This window comes from Micrasema longulum, unplaced genomic scaffold, assembly GCF_059751315.1.
Source record: "Micrasema longulum isolate JH-2025_06_02 unplaced genomic scaffold, ASM5975131v1 h1tg000403l, whole genome shotgun sequence".
NCBI classification, from domain to species: Eukaryota; Metazoa; Arthropoda; class Insecta; order Trichoptera; family Brachycentridae; genus Micrasema; species Micrasema longulum.
In genome coordinates this window covers 1,567,199-1,587,354 of record NW_028277603.1, presented here as the reverse complement: position 1 = coordinate 1,587,354, position 20,156 = coordinate 1,567,199, and the positions used below count along the sequence as shown (strand labels likewise).

General features: G+C 34.7%; 1 protein-coding gene across 1 annotated transcript in view; it reads left to right on the top strand.

The window, feature by feature from the left end:
* Nucleotides 1-341: 341 nt before the first annotated feature.
* The window catches only part of org-1 (T-box transcription factor 1), a 125,740-nt gene continuing 105,925 nt past the window's right edge, over nucleotides 342-20,156 (top strand). Inside the window, exon 1 of the mRNA XM_088226042.1 lies at nucleotides 342-473. Within this exon, the coding sequence (XP_088082168.1) occupies nucleotides 342-473 (132 nt within the window). The remainder of the gene's footprint in view (nucleotides 474-20,156) is intronic.

Sequence of the window (20,156 nt, the reverse complement as noted above, 5' to 3'; positions counted from 1 at the left end):
TGTAGGCGAGTCATTTTGTTCATTGGTAGACCTGCATAGATACCATTATAATAATCGACTCTAGACACTACAAACGCATTTATTAATTGACGGGCGGCATCAACCGGCAAATTTTTGCCACAGCATTTGATGTAGTTATTCACACCAAGTGAAATTTTCTTAATGCGAAAGGGTTTACATTTCCACTGTCGGTAAATTTATCTTTTGACGGTTTTTCATTTGAGCCGGACAATACATTTTAAGACAGTCAAGTAATTTTGTTGTATTCTTTGAATAGCAGATGGCAAGCATAGTCACATTGATCTTGGCTACATTTTATTTGTATTTCCGAGTAGCTAGCCATGCTGTGCACAAAGCGAATGAATGAACTCTCTCCCGCTCCGGTGACAGACAAACGAGCGTCCGGAATGGCCGTTATTCCCGTCAACGCCATATTTGTTCCCCTGTCCGCCATCTTGTTCCCGCAACTTCGGGCGAATATTTCAAATCTGACATTTCTGAAATTGAGCGCCGAGACATTTTCCTTTTACCTGCGTTTATAAAACATAAACAAGTTTTGTTTTGCCAATTATTATATACTCGTGTATGATACTAGCGGACCCAACAGATGTTGTCCTGCTCGAACGGTGGTTTGACTGCTATTACCTTGGAAATTAGACTTTTCATTAATAAGTACCTAATAATAATAATATTTGTCTGATTTGTAAAGCGCCCTTTTTGTAAAAAATCACCTCAAGGGCGCTTTACAATTGTATATCCTCAACACATAGACAACTTAAACAAATACAAACTAATAGCACTTTCAGACAAAGGGATTTTGAGTATTATTCAATTAAAATCTATAACCTACTTCCACTATCTATTAAAGCAATTAGTAATGAGAAAATGTTTAAAAAGGCTATACAAAATGGATAGTGGAGCTAGGTAAAAGTATAATGGATTGTCTCATTCGCCCATACCAATACTGAATCAACTGCTCCACAACTGTATAGCTTATGTTAGGTTTTTGTTATTTTCATTGTGTGTTTTGTAATATAAATAATAAAGATGTACATAAATGCCTTGTTTTTAAAACTGTCTGAATATTTGTTAATTATGTTTGTTTTTTAAGGAAGTATTCTTTGTTTATTCTCAAATGTAATTTTAAAAAACCAAATTGTTAAGTGTCCTCGGCACGGGAAACCTCATTAAGGTCACATTATTTTTATTTTAATTATAGTTTGTAAGCGAAAAATATGAATAAATAAATACTTAAACTAAAGTGATACTTATACTATATCTCCAGATTTAAAATTGAGGGTATGATAGTCCAAAGAAATGGGATTTTAGTTGGGATCTGAAGTGACTGGGACTGTCGATGATTCGTAAGTTTGAAGGCAATTGGTTCCAGGCAGAGGGGCCGGCAGCGGCAAAAGCACGACCTCCAAATCTAGTGTTTGGGGGGCGCCGAATTTCAACAAGTTTTCCTCTTCCTGAATCAAATGCTGACCTAAGAGTAGATTTTCTTTGACATGCATTTCCCCCAATACAAAGGTCCGATAGGTATCTCGGAGCCATTTCATGAAGGGATTTGAATACTGTCCAGCAAAGCTTGTATTTTATTCTCTCTGGGCTTTTTAACCAGTGCAAATCTCGAAGATGTTGTGAGATGTGAGAACATTTTTTTACTCCTGTAATAAGCCTTGCTGCTGCATTGAAAACAGATTGAAGTTTATTAGTTTGATATTTTTAGGTACCTAGGTACTTGTTAATGATTAAATTCGAAAACTAAAAATTATTAATATTCAAATATTGAATTTATGTAGGTACCTAGATACTTACAATATTTGAGTTTGTCCAAATGTTTGTAGACAAAACCTTAACTTAAAACCAACTGGTCCAAGAAGAAGTTTAAAAATTGGAAAATTGTTTTCAGGCGTTGCCTAGTATGTGAAATAATTCAGTCAGATGAATCTCTTCACAACAATTAGGGTTTCAGCTCTTTAACTTCACTAAAATCAACAGATGAAGGAATTGAAGAAATATGGATGTTCAAACATAGGCAAGATTGTGAATGTTACACAGTGTGTAAAGTGGCCACTTAAATCAGCCAATGACAGGTCATAAGCCCTGTAAATGCCTAGACTTCCATTTTCCCTTATTTAAGGTATTCTCCATCCCTGTTGTAATTTGTTAACCTAGATACTTGTTTATAGTTGAATTCTAAAACGTAAAATAATTCATTTTCAAATATGGGATTCTTTTTGCGAATGTCAAATTCAGCTCTTCTCACCAACAGGGGTGCACTTTATTCGTGAACGCGATTTTCAAAAATGTACTTCATTTCGGTTAATATTATTTAAGTATTACTAAAAATCCAGTAGAAAGACAAAAATGGGAAGAAATTATAAGGAATGTAAGGAAATAATCTGATTGGGAAATCGAATAGTGTTATATTTCTAACTTTTTTTCACTTATTCGATTAAAAAAATAATTTTAAATCTACGAACACGCGCATTGCAAAGATCTACATTTCGCTGGAAACCGCACGTAAATCGGTTTAGCCGTTTCGTTTAGCCTTGAGTCGTGAGCTATCTCTTATCTTTGTCCTTCTCAGCTGGCCGGGCGTAAATGAGAGATTCCGGAAGGGGGAGCGACACACTGAATAGAACTCACAGTAAACCGATATAAACAGTCCGTGCTTTTTACTGTACTACGTAGTTTGCTTGCCAATGCCGATGTGCTAGACACATGACGTGATGACACTTGCACCCTCCGCTTTGGGGATGACTTTTTAGCTCGGATTTGTATGAAGTGTCATCCATATATTATTGTATCTCAATGGTAACAAAAAGGTTTTCTTTAATTTTATAGAAATATGTATTTTAACACCATTATTACTGTAAATTAATAGTTTATCCTTAAGTAGAAACGTGGTGTGACTTGAACCTAATGGTGTCGCCCGTATGAAGAAAACCCATTATATGATTACTGACCACGGAGTTAGCTACAGCTTACAGCTTACAGCAAAACAACAGGCCGTAGGCACCAGGGGCGAATGCTCCTTATAATCGATTACATGCAACTTACCATATTTTTTTGACATCGTATGTAATGTTTTATAATACTGTAGTATTATAAGGAAAAAACACATCCCCAAAAACATATGACTTTTCTTGGGTAAGTACATTTATATCATATTCCTTTATTCCATACAGCGATCAGTTGCGCCTCTATTGGCCAAAATTATTACTTCTGGATTACACGAGATTACTTAGCTCACTTTAAAATCACTAATTCAAATACGTCTTTAACCTAAAACTTTAGAATCTCGTTCGAAAAATTACACTTGCGATTACAATAAAATCTTGCAGCTTTCATTAATGCAATTTAGTTTTTCAATACTTTTTCATAAGGGCTAGTTTCTTTAAAATACATCAATTTGACTTACGACAGTCTAAGGGAGGTGACAATATACGCACTCGTTATGTGTGAGAAAGAGATAACGAATATATTTTGTATGTCTTAACAGGGAAGTTACAATAATAAGTAAGTAATTAATCATACTTATGTTTCGGTGGTTTGAAAGTTAACTTGCTTTAAAATAAATTAATATTTTGATATTTCCATAATATAGTATGAATCCTTTAGTGGGTTTTAAAAAACAAAGATTCGCTAATTGTTTTTGAATTGTAATTCGTTTTTGTGCATACGGTGACAGTTGAATATTGTAGGTTATTCTTCAGTATCTATTTAAACTTTCAAAATTTAGTTAGAGTTATGATAAAAACGTTACTAGTGTATAGTGTTAAGAATATTTATGAAAAATTATAATATGCAGAACTTATGTCGTTTTGTGAATAATAATGTGATATAAAAGTCGATGAAACAATGATTCTTAAAACGTAATGTATGTTTTGTTTGGTGAACTATCGTACTCGGTAAGGAATACTTTTAAATTATTATCATTTATTAAGAAATAGTGTTTTACTTCAAGACAAGTTATAATAGTCTGACTTAACCAAAGATGCACCGGTGCGCTAATGAATTATCTAGTTTATTAATTACTTTTTCGACACATGACCCAAAATGCGAAATAGCTTCGCGGATGGGTCGTTGCTTTCCAATGACGGTGGCGGGGGTTTGGATCCATAAGGGGTCCATTTTTTTTGCAATTTTGTTTCTTTAAATTGTATTTTTTAAATCAAATGTTTGTGTTACATTAGAAAATATTTTTACTGAAACTATTAGCCGCTGGAGCCATTTTTTTGAATTATTTATTAAATATAAAATTGACTTGTTTTTTATATGCCATACTACCGCCATGGACATTTTATCAGAATGTTCATAGCTTACCAATTTAAAAACTCACCGCTCGTCACTGGTAGGCACTTGGGTTGAGAATTTCAAGGGCTAACCTAAACCGTCCATTACACGTTCATTGTTAAACCTCAAACCAAACTCAAACCGAACCAACAATTTAAAACCCCTATGATCTATGCCATATAGCTTAAGGGCTTCTCTAGAAAATTATTACTCTGAGATTTTAATTCATTACTGTATGCAAGTTAAAAATGGCAGGAAAAACTATTTTTAAAGAAAATGAGCTTTTAATTAATAAAATGAAAAGGCAAGTTGCTTATTTTTTACCTTACTCATACTGTAATTGTACTTTTTTTAGTCAATTTTTGTTTTAAATTGTTACATAAAATTATTGCATTCTGTTAAAATATGTCCATGCAGGTACTTATAATTTTTTTAAACTGAACGGTTTGGGTAGGTAGGAAGAAATTGCCTTAGGGCAATATGCCAGCCCTTAAATGCATAATTGTATTTGTATATAAAGTGTTAAATAAATAAATATACAAGGTTAATATTAAAAAAGTGGATTTTTCTGCGATTACATTTCTTTAAATTGATTAAACTGTTAGGATCAGGAAGGATATTCTAGAGTGGGCCAAGTCATGAACTTCTCAGCTTATCTTCTTCATTCTCTCATTCTTGCTCATGTGGAGAGGAAACCACCGAATCCGGCCTGTTGGCAGCAGTCAACAGGCCTGCCGTTCCACTAGAGGAGTGTTCGGCATTTTGTTCCCTACTTTGGATTATTTTACCAATCGCCTGCCCTATATTGACCATGTATGATACTACCTCTCGTGTGAGTTCTTTATTACCTATCTCCGATGGGATGTCGCATAGATCTTCGCCCAAGCTTCTGCATCGCGCCTCTAGCTGTTGTCTTTGAAAGCTGAAAAAGGGGCAATGCATCAACAGGTAAGGGACATCTTGAGGAGTTTTATCGTCGCACGGGCAGCTGTCGACCTCGGAGAGCTTGAAGCAATGCAGGTAACTCATGAACCCACCACGACCCGTAAGAGTCTAGGTCAGCTCGTAGACAGCTTTCTGCAATCTTCTGAAATCATAGGCATGAAAAATGATAGGGAAAAACATTTTAGTAACACTTCCAGTACTTTCATTCAAATAACGATCGTCCCAGAGTCGAAGGGTCCTGCTTCTAATTTTCCTTTTGGCAAAGCTGAGCGGGAAATCAGTGAAATCGGGGGCTGTCTTCTTGAGCGTAGCCTCCTGAGCTTTTCCGTTGCCAAGGATGCCGCAGTGTCCCCCTTATCCAGCCGATGTACACGTCCTGGTGTCTGCATCGTAGTTCTGGATATCTGATCTGATGTCCATTAAATACAATAGAGTTGACTGAATTTCGGTCAGTTATTGCATGGACGTCAGATTTGCAATCCGTCAGGTTCGTTATTTTCTCCCATCTGATCAGTGGCTTCTTCAAAACACAGACGAGGGATTCTCTGATCGCAAAGAGTTCCGCTTGAAACACGGAGCAAAAATCGCCGAGTTTCAACTTTCTCGACGGCAGTTCTTTGACGCCACAGTATGGTACAAAAGCTGCACCCACTTTGCCGTCTAAGAGACTGCCATCTGTGAAGATCCTCAACTCTTCTCGCACCGTCCCAGGCAGAACCTGATCGTCCGGTGCATACCTGCAACCTTAACATAGTTACATGTGCTGTACATTAGTACATTACGAGTATATATGTACCCTACTGTAAATGAAAGTCATTGCTTGCTGAACATCTCGGTCAAAGCGATTTGGAAAATCAGCGATTAGGATAGTCGGAGTTCGGATATTAAGAGTTCTACTGTGTACCTAATCAATGCGTATTCTTTTGAACCGCGCACTCTTAGAGCACTCTTCCCTAGGTTCCTACCTAATCTGTGAAATAACACGCATAGATTCTATCACTTATAAGGTGACTGACAGATCGTAAACTGTCATGTGATTTCATAAATATGTATCCGGTATTTATTTGGCTTCGTGGCCTCATTTATCTTTTTCTGTCACGACGCTCTTAATCGCTTAATCTTCCATCCACTTCAACTAATTGTGTAAACTAATTACTTGGACAATTTTGACATTCCAACGTCCCGTCTGCAAAACACCGGATTTATTACCCGAAATTTTAATCATTATTAATTTTAATTTCTGTACTTTAAAGCTGAAATGTTGGATGTCACATTTGGTAAATTGATCGGTTTGAAGTTGTAAAACTGTTTCAAATGTATCTCTCGAAGTAAAAACACTATTAATTGCTGTTTTTTTGGATATATAGGTTTTTGATTAGAATATTTAAGAAAAAAACATTTGAAATATGGACTATTAAATAACTTACTATGGGACTTTAATGTTTTTTAATCCCTCTTTGGACTTGTGGGGTAAAAGCACCAAAGAATGACCGTTTAAGGTTCAGCTTGTAGTGGAATCCACATTAAAGGTATACATTTCATTATTTAAGCGTACAAAACAAAAGAAAACAATAAAAAACACATTAATTTTTCTAAGTACTTTTACTTTTTTATTGAAATACGAGTATTACAATTATAATTAATATTACTCTAAAAAAATAGCAGGATCACCAGTGAATGACCACTACTACCCCAGTAAAAATAATACTCAGATTTAGTTACATCATAACATTCAAAACACCCTAACACGTTAGAATATGGGTATATTCAAAGAATTGCATAAGAAATAGCATCAAATAAAACACTTACCACACCTTTCCTTATAAAAACACTATCAATCTCAGAACAATAACGGGAAGACGCACTATTACATTTTGACAACTCACAGTTCAAAACTGATAGATTTGTTTCTTACCAAAAGATGTGTCCGCCTACTGCTTTTGTCGTATTTTAGTGTTAAAAGTTTTTTGACTGGACACATGTAGCAATTCTTAATATATTGTGTTTTATTAACCAATGTTCATTTACTAGGGGGGGGGGGGGTCATTAACTGGTGCTTTGACCCTATAAAAGGTTATGTAGAATATTGAATGAAAAACAATGCAACAATGTTTGATTATGTCCAAATGCTTGCAGACTGGCTGGATTTCCTCCCTAGGGAGTTGTTCATATTTAAAGAACTATAAAAATTGAAAAATTGTTTTCAGGCGTTGCCTAGTAGGTGATTTGGTTCAGCCGGATGAATCTCACCCACGTGATAAAGGTTTCAGCTCTTTTACTTCACAAAAGTCAACAGATGGAAGAGTTGAGGAAATGTGGATGTTCAAACTTGGGCAGAATGGTGAATGTTACACAGTGTGTAAAGTGGCCACTTAAACCAGCCAATGACAGGTCATAAGCCCTGTAAATGCCTAGACTTCCATATTCCCTTCTCAAAAAATTTTCCCTCTCTGTTGAAATAAATTTAAATATGAACAACTCCCTAGGGAGGAAATCCAGCCAGTCTGCAAGCATTTGGACATAATCAAACATTGTTGAATTACTACCTGGTAAAAGAAGAAGTATAAAAATTGGAAAATTGTTTTCAGGCGTTGCCTAGTAGGTGATTTGGTTCAGCCGGATGAATCTCACCCACGAGATAAAGGTTTCAGCTCTTTTACTTCACAAAAGTCAACAGATGGAAGAGTTGAGGAAATGTGGATGTTCAAACTTGGGCAGAATGGTGAATGTTACACAGTGTGTAAAGTGGCCACTTAAACCAGCCAATGACAGGTCATAAGCCCTGTAAATGCCTAGACTTCCATATTCCCTTCTCAAAAATTTTTCCCTCTCTGTTGAAATAAATTTAAATATGAACAACTCCCTGGGGAGGAAATCCAGCCAGTCTGCAAGCATTTGGACATAATCAAACATTGTTGAATTACTACCTGGTAAAAGAAGAAGTATAAAAATTGGAAAATTGTTTTCAGGCGTTGCCTAGTAGGTGATTTGGTTCAGCCGGATGAATCTCACCCACGAGATAAAGGTTTCAGCTCTTTTACTTCACAAAAGTCAACAGATGGAAGAGTTGAGGAAATGTGGATGTTCAAACTTGGGCAGAATGGTGAATGTTACACAGTGTGTAAAGTGGCCACTTAAACCAGCCAATGACAGGTCATAAGCCCTGTAAATGCCTAGACTTCCATATTCCCTTCTCAAAAATTTTTCCCTCTCTGTTGAAATAAATTTAAATATGAACAACTCCCTAGGGAGGAAATCCAGCCAGTCTGCAAGCATTTGGACATAATCAAACATTGTTGAATTACTACCTGGTAAAAGAAGAAGTATAAAAATTGGAAAATTGTTTTCAGGCGTTGCCTAGTAGGAGGTGATTTGGTTCAGCCGGATGAATCTCACCCACGTGATAAAGGTTTCAGCTCTTTTACTTCACAAAAGTCAACAGATGGAAGAGTTGAGGAAATGTGGATGTTCAAACTTGGGCAGAATGGTGAATGTTACACAGTGTGTAAAGTGGCCACTTAAACCAGCCAATGACAGGTCATAAGCCCTGTAAATGCCTAGACTTCCATATTCCCTTCTCAAAAATTTTTCCCTCTCTGTTGAAATAAATTTAAAAAAGAAAAACAATGCATTTATAAAACTTTCTTTAGGCAAAATTATTCAATTACGTATTATTGATTATTTATAAAAATAACAGGTAAACGTAAATTTAATGCCATGATATTAATAGTAATAAAACAGTAATTGAAAGTAAACAGTATGTGAAAAAAATAAAAGTCAATTATTTTTATTTTTATTTTTTATTTTATTATTTTTTCACGCCCATAAGGCTTTTACATACATGAAAGTTTTACAAAATATAAGTATATAAACAACATTAAATTTAAAAAATACAATATGAAGCAACAAAAGATAGAACAGTGTTAAGAAGTAAAGTTGGTATAAAAAAAAGAAGATGAGTATATAAACAACATAGATTTAAAAAAAAACACAATATAAAGAAATAAAATATAGGAACAGTGTTAAGAAGTATAGTTGGTATAAAAACAAAAAGATGAGTGTATTAACAACATAAATTTAAAAAAAATACAATATAAAGTAATAAAATATAGAACTGTGTGTAAAAGTTAAGTTGGTTTTAAAAAAATTAAAGCAATATTTATATAAACTTATAATTAGAAATCAAACACTGATTTGAGTCTACTGAACACTTTATTTTATTTTTACAAATATAAACATATAAAAATAAAAACTTCGTGACAATTGTTTCGCCTTATTAGGGCATTTTCAAACGAATGTATATATTGTGACATTCGTTTGAAAATGCCCTAATAAGGCGAAACAATTGTCACGAAGTTTTTATTTTTATATGTTTATATTTGTAAAAATAAAATAAAGTGTTCAGTAGACTCAAATCAGTGTTTGATTTCTAATTATAAGTTTAAATATGGAGTTCTACAAAATAAACACCAAATCAATCAATAAATATATATATATATTTCTATTTTTTTTAATTCTTTTTTTAATAAGCTAAAGAAATACAATTAAATGAAATTAACGTCAAAAGAAATGACATAATGGTTAAGGATGGTTGATTATGACAATAAGACTTAATCTTGTGCAAAATCCCACGCTGTTTCAGAGGTAGTTTGTCATAAAAATTGTGGAATTTATTCGGTTTCCACTGCTTCAATACCGGCAAACCGTTTTTACCGCGCGTAAGAAAACATTTTTTATATTAAATTTCCCGTAGCGCTGAACGTCCTTATTTTCGTGGCTTTACTCGGCCCCGGCTTGGGCATAATTTTGTGAACATGTAAACTAAATGGATAAATGTATGAAAGAATTGAAAAGTATGGATGTGGGAGCGAAAATGAGTAATCTAACTGTCAGTTGCCTTCTGTACGCCGATGACGCAGTCCTCCTAGCTGACAGCGAAGAGGAACTGCAATCCTTGGTTACAAAGGTTTACGAAGTGTGCAAGGAGAGTGATTTGCTAATGAATGTACAAAAGTCGAACGTCATGGTCTTTGAAAGAAATGTAACTATGACTGAATGTAAGATTGTAGTAAATGGAGATAGTTTGAAACAGGTCGAAGAATTTGTATATCTGAGTAGTATGTTTACTAGAGATGGAAATATGGACAAGGATATTGAAAGGAGGGTTAGTGCCGGTAACAGAGTTAATGGTGCCTTAAAGTCTGTCGTAGCAAATAAGTGTCTATCGCAAGAGGCTAAATTAGCAGTTCATAATGGAGTTCTGGTACCGACCCTAATGTATGGAAGCGAAGCATGGAGTTGGAAAAAAAGAGACGAAAGTAGACTGAATGCTGTTGAAATGCGATCCCTCAGGCGAATGTGCGGAAAAACAATGTATGATAGGTGCCCTAATGTCGAAATTAGAGCAGAATGCAAGGCTGAGTTAAGCATTATCGACAAAATTAAGAAAGGTCTTTTGCGATGGTTCGGTCATGTGGAGCGAATGAATGATGGAAGAACGGCTAAAAAGATTTATGATGCGAATGTGTCTGGTTGTAGAAGTCGAGGAAGGCCGAGAAAGACATGGCATGATCAAGTACAACAAATTCTTGAAAGTGGTCATGTGAAAAGTCGGAATAATCGACGTGCGTGCATGAGAAGATGTATGAATGTGAAGGAAGCAAAGGAAGTGTGCCAGGACAGAGTGGTGTGGCGTTCTATCCTCTCTGCCTACCCCTCCGGGGAAATGGCGTGATGGTTAGTTAGTTAGTTGTAAACTGCTAAATAGGTGCGAAGGTTTTCACGGTCACTGTTATCAATATTATGTATCTTTTTTGGGTAATACCGTGTATGTTGGATTTGATCCGACGTTTCGGCTACCATTGCAGGAGCCATCTTCAGGAAAAACTGTGTGTTTTATAAAGAAATGTATGTGTTTATGTACTAGTAATTTGTACCGACAATTCCGCAATAGCGGAACACTTTATAGACACAGGACATTTTTTCGCCTTTGAACCAAAAATTCTACATAAACTTAGTAATTATAGTGCACGAATAATAAAAGAGGCAATTGAAATACACAGACATCCAGATAATATAAACAATGACGACGGGCTTAAATTAAATTCAACATGGTTCCCAGCACTACATATGACAAAAACGAATAGAAATGTGCCTACTGCCGACTGCGACACGGCACAAATTACTAGTACATAAACATAATTATTCTTTCCTACAAAACTAGAAATGTGCCTACTGCTGACTGTGACACGGTACAAATTACTAGTACATAAACACATACATTTCTTTATAAAACACACAGTTTTCCCTGAAGATGGCTCCTGCAATGGTAGCCGAAACGTCGGATCAAATCCAACATACACGGTATTACCCAAAAAAGATACATAATATGTAAACTGCTAATTAATTTGATATGAGTAGGTATAAATATTTTGTCCAAGATAACATATTTAAAATACCTTAAATTATTTTGGGTAGCACAAAACTTCCTCATACACTCGTGAATGTTCCTTCTGCGAGTATTATGGTCGTTGGACGCCGAGACGCCCACGCCGACGCTTTGATGTAAGAACGAATTAAATTACTTTGAAGACGCGCCTACTTTAAAGTCATCAGCTGTGCAGTAGCGGCGCTTGATTAAATAAAAAAAAACTTGTACAATAGATGTTTACAAACATCTATTATACAAGTTTTTTTTACTACTTTCTTAATTTCAATTGCAGTTTAATAAACATTCCTATTTATTTACAACGCTGACACTGTGAATAAGGAAAGAGATAACTTTTTACACTCTCAACGTTCTTACAAATAATTGCTACTTTTTCACAAATTGAAACTCTTCTGCTAACAAATTACAACAGGGATTTTGAATACCTTAAATACGGGAATATGGTAGTCTAGGCATTTACAGGGCTTATGACCTGTCATTGGCTGGTTTAAGTGGCCCCTTTACACACTGTGTAACATTCACCATTTTGCCTATGTTTGAACATCCATATTTCTTCAACTCTTCCATTTGTTGATTTTTATTATTATTATATTTATTTGTACTAATTTATTTATTTATTTATTTTTGCACCACGACAGGCCAGGAGGCCCAATTGCAGTGGTGAATTACATCACAGAGCACCCAGGCTTGAGAAAAATCACATTTTAATGTTTGTGTTCTCACCGGGAATCGAACCCGAAACCTTTCATGTGTGAGTCAAGCGTCTTGACCACTACACCATGGAGGCCGCCATTTTAGTGAAGTTAAAGAGCTGAAACCTTTATTGTAGTGAAGAGATTCATCTGACTGAATTATTTCTCATACTAGGCAACGCCTGAAAACAATTTTCAATTTCAATTTTGGACAAACTCAAATATTGTAATGAAACCAACTGGTTCAAGAAGAAGTTTAAAAATTTGAAAATGGCGGCCTCCGTGGTGTAGTGGTCAAGACGCTTGACTATATTGAAATAATTTGTGCTAAAAAAAAAAAAAAAATTCACGAAAATTGCGCTATTTAAATCAGCCAAACATTATTATTATTAATTATTAATAATAATATTAAGCAATGCAAACTGCAAACATGCAAAATGTGAATTCCACAAAGCACTTGAGATTCCTATCAAAAATAACAGCTCACAAGTCAACCCGTTTTTTTCTTTTATGGGAGTTGCATTATTTTATACCTTGCTTGTAATATACAAGGTTTATATTTCAAAAAGAGGATTTTTCTGCTATTGTATTACATTATTTTAGCTCAACTGTTGGAATCAGGAAGGATATTCTAATGTGGGCCAATCAGGTACTTCTCAGCATTTGGTCATGTGGAGAGGAAACCACTTAAAACTCTTCAGGAGAAGCCGGCCTATTGACAGTTGTCAACCGGCCTTCATGTGCCAGCCAGGATTTGTAGACGGTACCACCTGTTTCATGTACCAATAAGTAAAACATCGTATGTTAAAAATGCTTTTTTTCGTAGGACTTTTTCAATGTACAATACAAAATTTAAAAATATAGATTACACAAACATCACTCTGTCAGATTTAAAATTTACACTAAAAATGTATTATGTAACTTAATAGACATTATAATAATAAATATGTACATCTCCCCTCCCCTCCTTATCCTCTCTTCAAGCATTTTTGTCCCTATCCCGCCCAATTTACAGTAACTTAATGTTCTTAAAATTAATATTTGAAAAATCTTTGATTATTGAGTGAATGAAAATAACATTTTTACATGTATAAATTGTATGTATTTATTTGATATGTAATATATTTTATTTACTAACTTTGTATACTATGTGGATATCTGTTATTAGTTCTGAGTTTATACACTATATCTGTTTGTTTACTAAAAATATGTATGTAGAACTGTTGATTTCCCTAATAAAATAAAAAAAAATAAAAAAAACAATAAAAAAAAACTTGCGAATCATCAACAGTCCCAGTCAGTTTAAATCTCAGCTGAAATCTCACTTCTTTCGTTTGTCATAAATTTTTTAATCAGATAATAGAACATGTAATGTTAGCTTACTTGGAATGTAAGTTTATGTATAAAATTATAAGACGCCCTTGGTGTGATTTTTCACAAAAATGGCGCTATGGAAATCAGCTAAATATTATTACCATACTAACCTCCTTTAAAAAATATAATTAAATGCGGGATTAAATCCAGTTGCATGGAAAAGGTAAAGTTTAAAGTTAAGTAAGCGTTGCGTTTTTGTCGAAGAGTGTAAATTGAGCTGCTTCATTTTAATTTTTCGTCCAAACCCTCATTTTAAGCAATGCTACATACCAAACACCCTTGGTCCGCATGTGTTGGGAATATAACAAATACTGCCGCAATAGCGGGATAGATATACATATTTTATGATCCTTTCCCAATTTTGGCGAAAAATCTCTTAGGATAACATTTTAAATAACATAATTCCATAAGTATTTGTATACGAGTAATTTTGTACAATAAAAAAATATTTGTCCAAAACACTTAAATGTAATTCAATCTATTCTTTGTAATTCTTTAAATATAATATTATGTTATTGAAAATTTTATATGCATGTGTAATAATAAAGTTTATTGGGTTTTATATATTTTTCAATTTATTAATAAACTATCGAACTAAGCCAAAATACTTGTTTATCATCGCTACGATTTTTTTAAAGTTTTACAATTTTTAAATTACTCCGTGCATGACGTCACTAGTTCACTTCGGGAAGTTGTTCTGATTGGTGAGTTGGCTTCCCAGAAACCGGAAATCTATTGCAACACTATCATTCGTCGATTAAGAGGAACTTGAGACGTCATTTAAAGTAATTTTTATTTTTATTAATTTTTCACGCATTTTAAAGAAGATACGTTGTAAAATTAAATGCTTTAATTTTTACGCGTAGGTGTAAGAAAACATTTTTTACATCCAATTTTCCATAGAATATCTACTTTTTCATCATCACATCATAATTCTCTTTCTGCACCTATTGGTGTATAGGGCACTGCATTGGTACACTGTGGGGACCAGAGAGTTGTTGTCTATGGCCACAGTGCCCAATGGACCTATATAAGGGCGCGTAACACGTCACTCGCCCTTCTCAGTCTTCACCAGAATTCAAATTCACTCTAAAATATTATTTCTGTAATCTTTGTATTTTTGTGTGTAATAAACCAAAAATTGTAAGTAACTTGAATTATTTTATTTATTTATTTCTTAAGGTTAAATCCATTAAATCATAATATGTTTTACATGAACTAACAAATAGCGTATAATAATAAATCCTCTACAACACCAATCGCAGCGTATTTTGATTATTTTTTGTTACATGAAGGTAAGATGATCGGTCTTACGCTTCAGGTACCAGTCCAGGGATTATGAAATATTCTAGTGTGAAAACACCCTTTTAAATAAACATTTCATATCAACCATGTCGGGAATCGAACCCGAGACCTCTCGCATGGTAGGCAAATGCGCAGACCATTACACCACGAGGCCGACAAATTACTTTATAAAATAAAATATTTAAAAAAATAAGTAGATTGCTGACTTTTTTTTGTAAAAAGAAACATTATTATTAATTTTAAAATATTTTTTTTAAATGACGATGTGTAATCTAAAATTTCACACAATAAGATGTATGTACATATTTGTTAACCAAAGCTTAGACAATTTCAGTCTAAAAAATCGGTAAGTTAAGTCAGTTTTTGACAGATTTTCTTCTAATGCGTTTTTGATTCACAGGATGCGCCACTGGCAAAATTCCTCTATTTCCTATTTCTAAATTTAAACAAAAATTATCCTAAATTCTAAATCGCTCCCAGATGTGTTTAGTTAACGCCCACTCCCCGCTCGGCCAATAGCGGCGCGGCCGCGCTGGCGGAGGGCGGGGCCAGGCGGGTAGTTTAATATGGGCGGGAAATTAAATTATTGCTAAAATAATGCACGTGTCTATGGTCAAATTTAGGCGGGAGAATTTGACATTTTCGCCCACAGAAGTTGTTCATAGGCTGCTGAGAAATAAGAAAAACTATGAGTGGGTACCTACATATGGCTACGCATGATACATTTCCCTTTATATACGATTTTTTTTAATTTTACGCATCTAATGGTGCACAGGATACTGCGTTGGCTTTGGCTGTGAAAACTTCACGTTTAAGACCGACAATGGTGGGTATCTAGGTATCTAATATTTAAAAAAAACAACATTTTATGCGTTTTACGATTCCAATTATATTACTTAACACCGCAAACTTAGCATTCTCCATTGAGTTGGTGAAGCATAATTACATTTAGGTTTCAACAATGTTTGATTATGTCCAAATGCTTGCAGACTGGCTGGATTTCCTCCCCAGGGAGTTGTTCATATTTAAATTTATTTCAACAGAGAGGGAAAACATCTTTGATAGTGGAATATGGAAGTCTAGGCATTTACAGACGTGTTGTAATCTTACTCCTTTTTATTATTATTATTTTTTTTTTTTTAGTATCATTAATACACTAAATTTATTTGTCAATTTTTAAAATGTGTAAATGAGGGATAAATTTCTAATTGTCTATGCGCTCTGTAGCTGCAAGACGTTCTGTAATCTAGCTCCTATCTGTTATAATTTTTTATTGATCTTAATTGAAAACGAGGAACTAGAATCCCAACCGTCCATGCGCTCTGTAGCTGCAGGACGTACTGGGATATTTATTAATTGTACAGCGCCCTTGAGGTGATTTTCACAAAAATGGCGCTATATAAATTATCCAACTATATATATATATATATATATATATATATACAGGGCTTATGACCTGTCATTGGCTGGTTTAAGTGGCCACTTTACACACTGTGTAACATTCACGATTCTGCCCATGTTTGAACATCCACATTTCCTCAACAACACCATCTGTTGACTTCTTTGAAGTAAAAGAGCTGAAATACATCTTTGAGAAGGGAATATGGAAGTCTAGGCATTACAGGGCTTATGACCTGTCATTGGCTAGTTTAGCTCTTTTACTTCACAAAAGTCAACAGATGGAAGTGTTGAGGAAATGTGGATGTTCAAACATAGGCAGAATGGTGAATGTTACACAGTGTGTAAAGTGGCCACTTAAACCAGCCAATGACAGGTCATAAGCCCTTTAAATGCCTAGATTTCCATATTCCCTTATCAAAGATGTTTTCCCTCTCTGTTGAAATAAATTTAAACATTTGGGTTTTTTCAGTTTCTTTCGTTTTTACTCAATCATATTCCTAATGCTTCTCTTGGCAGAAATCGTCCTTTTCGGAGTGGAGTTCCTAAAAAAGAAAATATGTAGGAATCAAAGCATCTACAAAGCTCTTACGCCTGTTGATATAAATAAACCAATACGCATAACACATTAAAATCAACATATTTATGTATTAATTTATTTATGTATACGCCCAATGGGTATTTTTAAGGACTTAGTTATACATAGAAAATTATTATAAAGAAAAGTAGAAAGACACAATAGTACATAGATAACTTGGTGGAGTGGAAGCGGGAGAGAGGTTTTTAATCAAATTTGATTCAGTGATCGTTTGAAAGAAGACAACTTGTTATCAAAGAAATCAAGACTAGTATGTTTGTTGGCAGACCTAAGAAATAATGATATTTAAAAGTGATGTGGCGTTCTATCCGCTCTGCCTACCCCTACGAGAAAACTGCGTGATGTTATGTTTTGTTTCTTTGTTTGTTGTATTCTTAGTCCGTCCAGACACAGAAAATAAAGCGATTTTTTCAAATAAACCTTGATTTAAAAATTAAACTAATTTTAGCTGATCTATGCAAATGGAGTAAATAGATTACAACTATAGAAATTCAATTACTCATTTTTGTAACCTCTAAGTTCAGTCACATCACTCACTCCATTACTTCGGGAATTACACTGGCTACGTTTTCCGCAGATGGTGGAATACAAACTCGGTTGGCTTATGTATAAGTCACTGCACAACTCTGCTCCAGAATATCTAAGGGAACTATGCATTCCAGATAAACCTTCTGACAGGCGTGTTATGCTTAGATTAGCTACATCTACATCGAGAGGAAAAGTTATCATACCTCTCCGCAAACAGCGAACTAAATTCGGTGAACGCGCAATTGCGTTTGCAGGCCCTATGGCATGGAATGCTCTCCCAGCAGAGGTGCGAGGCTGTGAGAGTGAAGTGATGTTTTAGAAAAAACTTAAAACCCACTTTTTTTTTAAATCATTTAAAAAATCCGCAGCATATGATAACAATCCCTTAATAAATCCCAAAAGGAGCACTCTTACATACCAGCAGTCGAACTAGAGGATGGGTCATGGGGTCTATCACAAACTCTGAATTTGGGCAAAGAAATTTCAGGTTTCTGGGCCCAAAATATTCAATATGTTACCCAAACATTGCAAAACCATAACCCGGATTCAATTTTTTAAATTTGTAAAAAAATTACAATATTTGAGTTTATCCAAATGTTCGTAGACAAAAGACTGGATTTCACCCCTAGAAGTTTAAAAATTCAAAAATTGTTTTCAGGCGTTGCCTAGTATGTGAAATAATTCAGTCTGATGAATCTCTTCACAACAATAAAGGTTTCAGCTCTTTAACTTCACTTAAATCAACAAATGGAAGAGCTGAAGAAATATGCATGTTCAAACATAGGCAAAATTGTGAATGTTACACAGTGTGTAATATGGCAACTTAAAACCAAAAACAACAAAATGACTCCAAGGCAACAAAATGACGCACCTAAAATCTGTTTTGAATGCTGCAGCGAGACTTATTTAATCTCTAAGTTCAGTCATATCACTCCACTACTTCGGGAACTACACTGGCTACGTTTTACATAAGTCACTGCACAACTCTGCTCCGGAATATCTAAAGGAACTATGCATTCCAGATGAACTAGCTGACAGGCGTCTCACGCTTAGATCAGCTACGTCTACGGCGAGACGAAAAGTTATTATCAAACATAGGCAAAATTGTGAATGTTACACGGTGTGTAAAGTGGCCACTTAAACCAGCCAATAATAGGTCATAAGCCCTGTTAATGCCTAGACTTCCATATTCCCTTATTTAAAATATTCTCCATCCCTGTTGTAATTTGTAAAAAATTGGTTGCTGGGTTTAGGTCGAGAAAAATCATAAAATTTACTCAAAATACATTCTTCAATAATAAATGGTATAAATTAATATTTTATAACTGTATGGTAAATTAACTAGTATGTTTTGTTTATTTTGCATAAAAATGTCTGCCTTAAAACAGGTTGTACCAAGTTAGGCAGACTAGACATGATCATAGACATGAAATGTAATTGTTTTATCTAATTTAATTTATTTCATGACATTGGTCGTAGGGAGTCAGAAAATTTGATGCATGCCACGGATTGGAGAACCTTACTGGATGTCAAAAATAAAATATAAAAAATAAGGAATAATTAAAAAAATATATATTTATAGATGACAACCATGAAGTTTCGCATAAATAAATTGTCTATGTTTTTATGAATGTATGTATGTGTATGCGCATGGGTGTATGTACGTGTGTGTGTATGTACATGTGTATATATGTGTATATTTATATATACATGTGTGTATATATGTGTATGTCTGTATGTATATGAATCAAAATGTGTATCCGAATAAGTTTATATTTTGTTTGTCTGTGCTCTATATTAATTTGTTAACTATTATAATATATTAAAATGTTATTGCCTAGCTTGGAACGGGGTATGTACCCTTGTTAGCTGGGCAAAGTGAATATGGAATTGTATTTAAAAAAAAAATAAAATATATATATAATCACTTTGTAAAGTGCCCTTACGGTACGGTAAGGTATTACATTACGAAAATGGCGCTGTATAAGTTATCCATAATAATAATAATAATTGACTGGGTAGGTAATGATCGACGTTCTACGCTATATGCAATCCGATTTGTTTTGGGTGATAAATATGAAACTGATCAGTCAGCTAAAATGAATGATAAGTGTGAACATGAAAGGATACGATTATTTAGAAATAAGTGGTTATGGCGATTGATCCAGCGAGAATGCAGACAAATGGTCGCGGCCGGTTTGCAAGAGATCCCAAACGTACGACGCGTACTCGGAGGCGAGCTACACGCACACCACATGTGAGAAAGATTTTCCAAAAAAAGATCGCCGGGTTAAAATGGCGGATTCTCTTAACGCCTCTCGCAGTGTCAGAAGTTCGGATTCGCCCGGGCCGATGACAGGTCGTGTGTGCTAGCACCCCGTACGAGTAACGAAAGAAACGTATTGAAAATATCAAGCGAGTGCGCGGATTAAAGCATTTTATCTTTCGGTCCGCGTCGTCTGTCATCTATCTGTCAGTTTTCCCGCTTAATTAATTCAGGTGTTTGTCTCTTGTTTCGGACGCGCTAGATTTCATTCTCGCCGGATTCGAATCTCGCCGTATC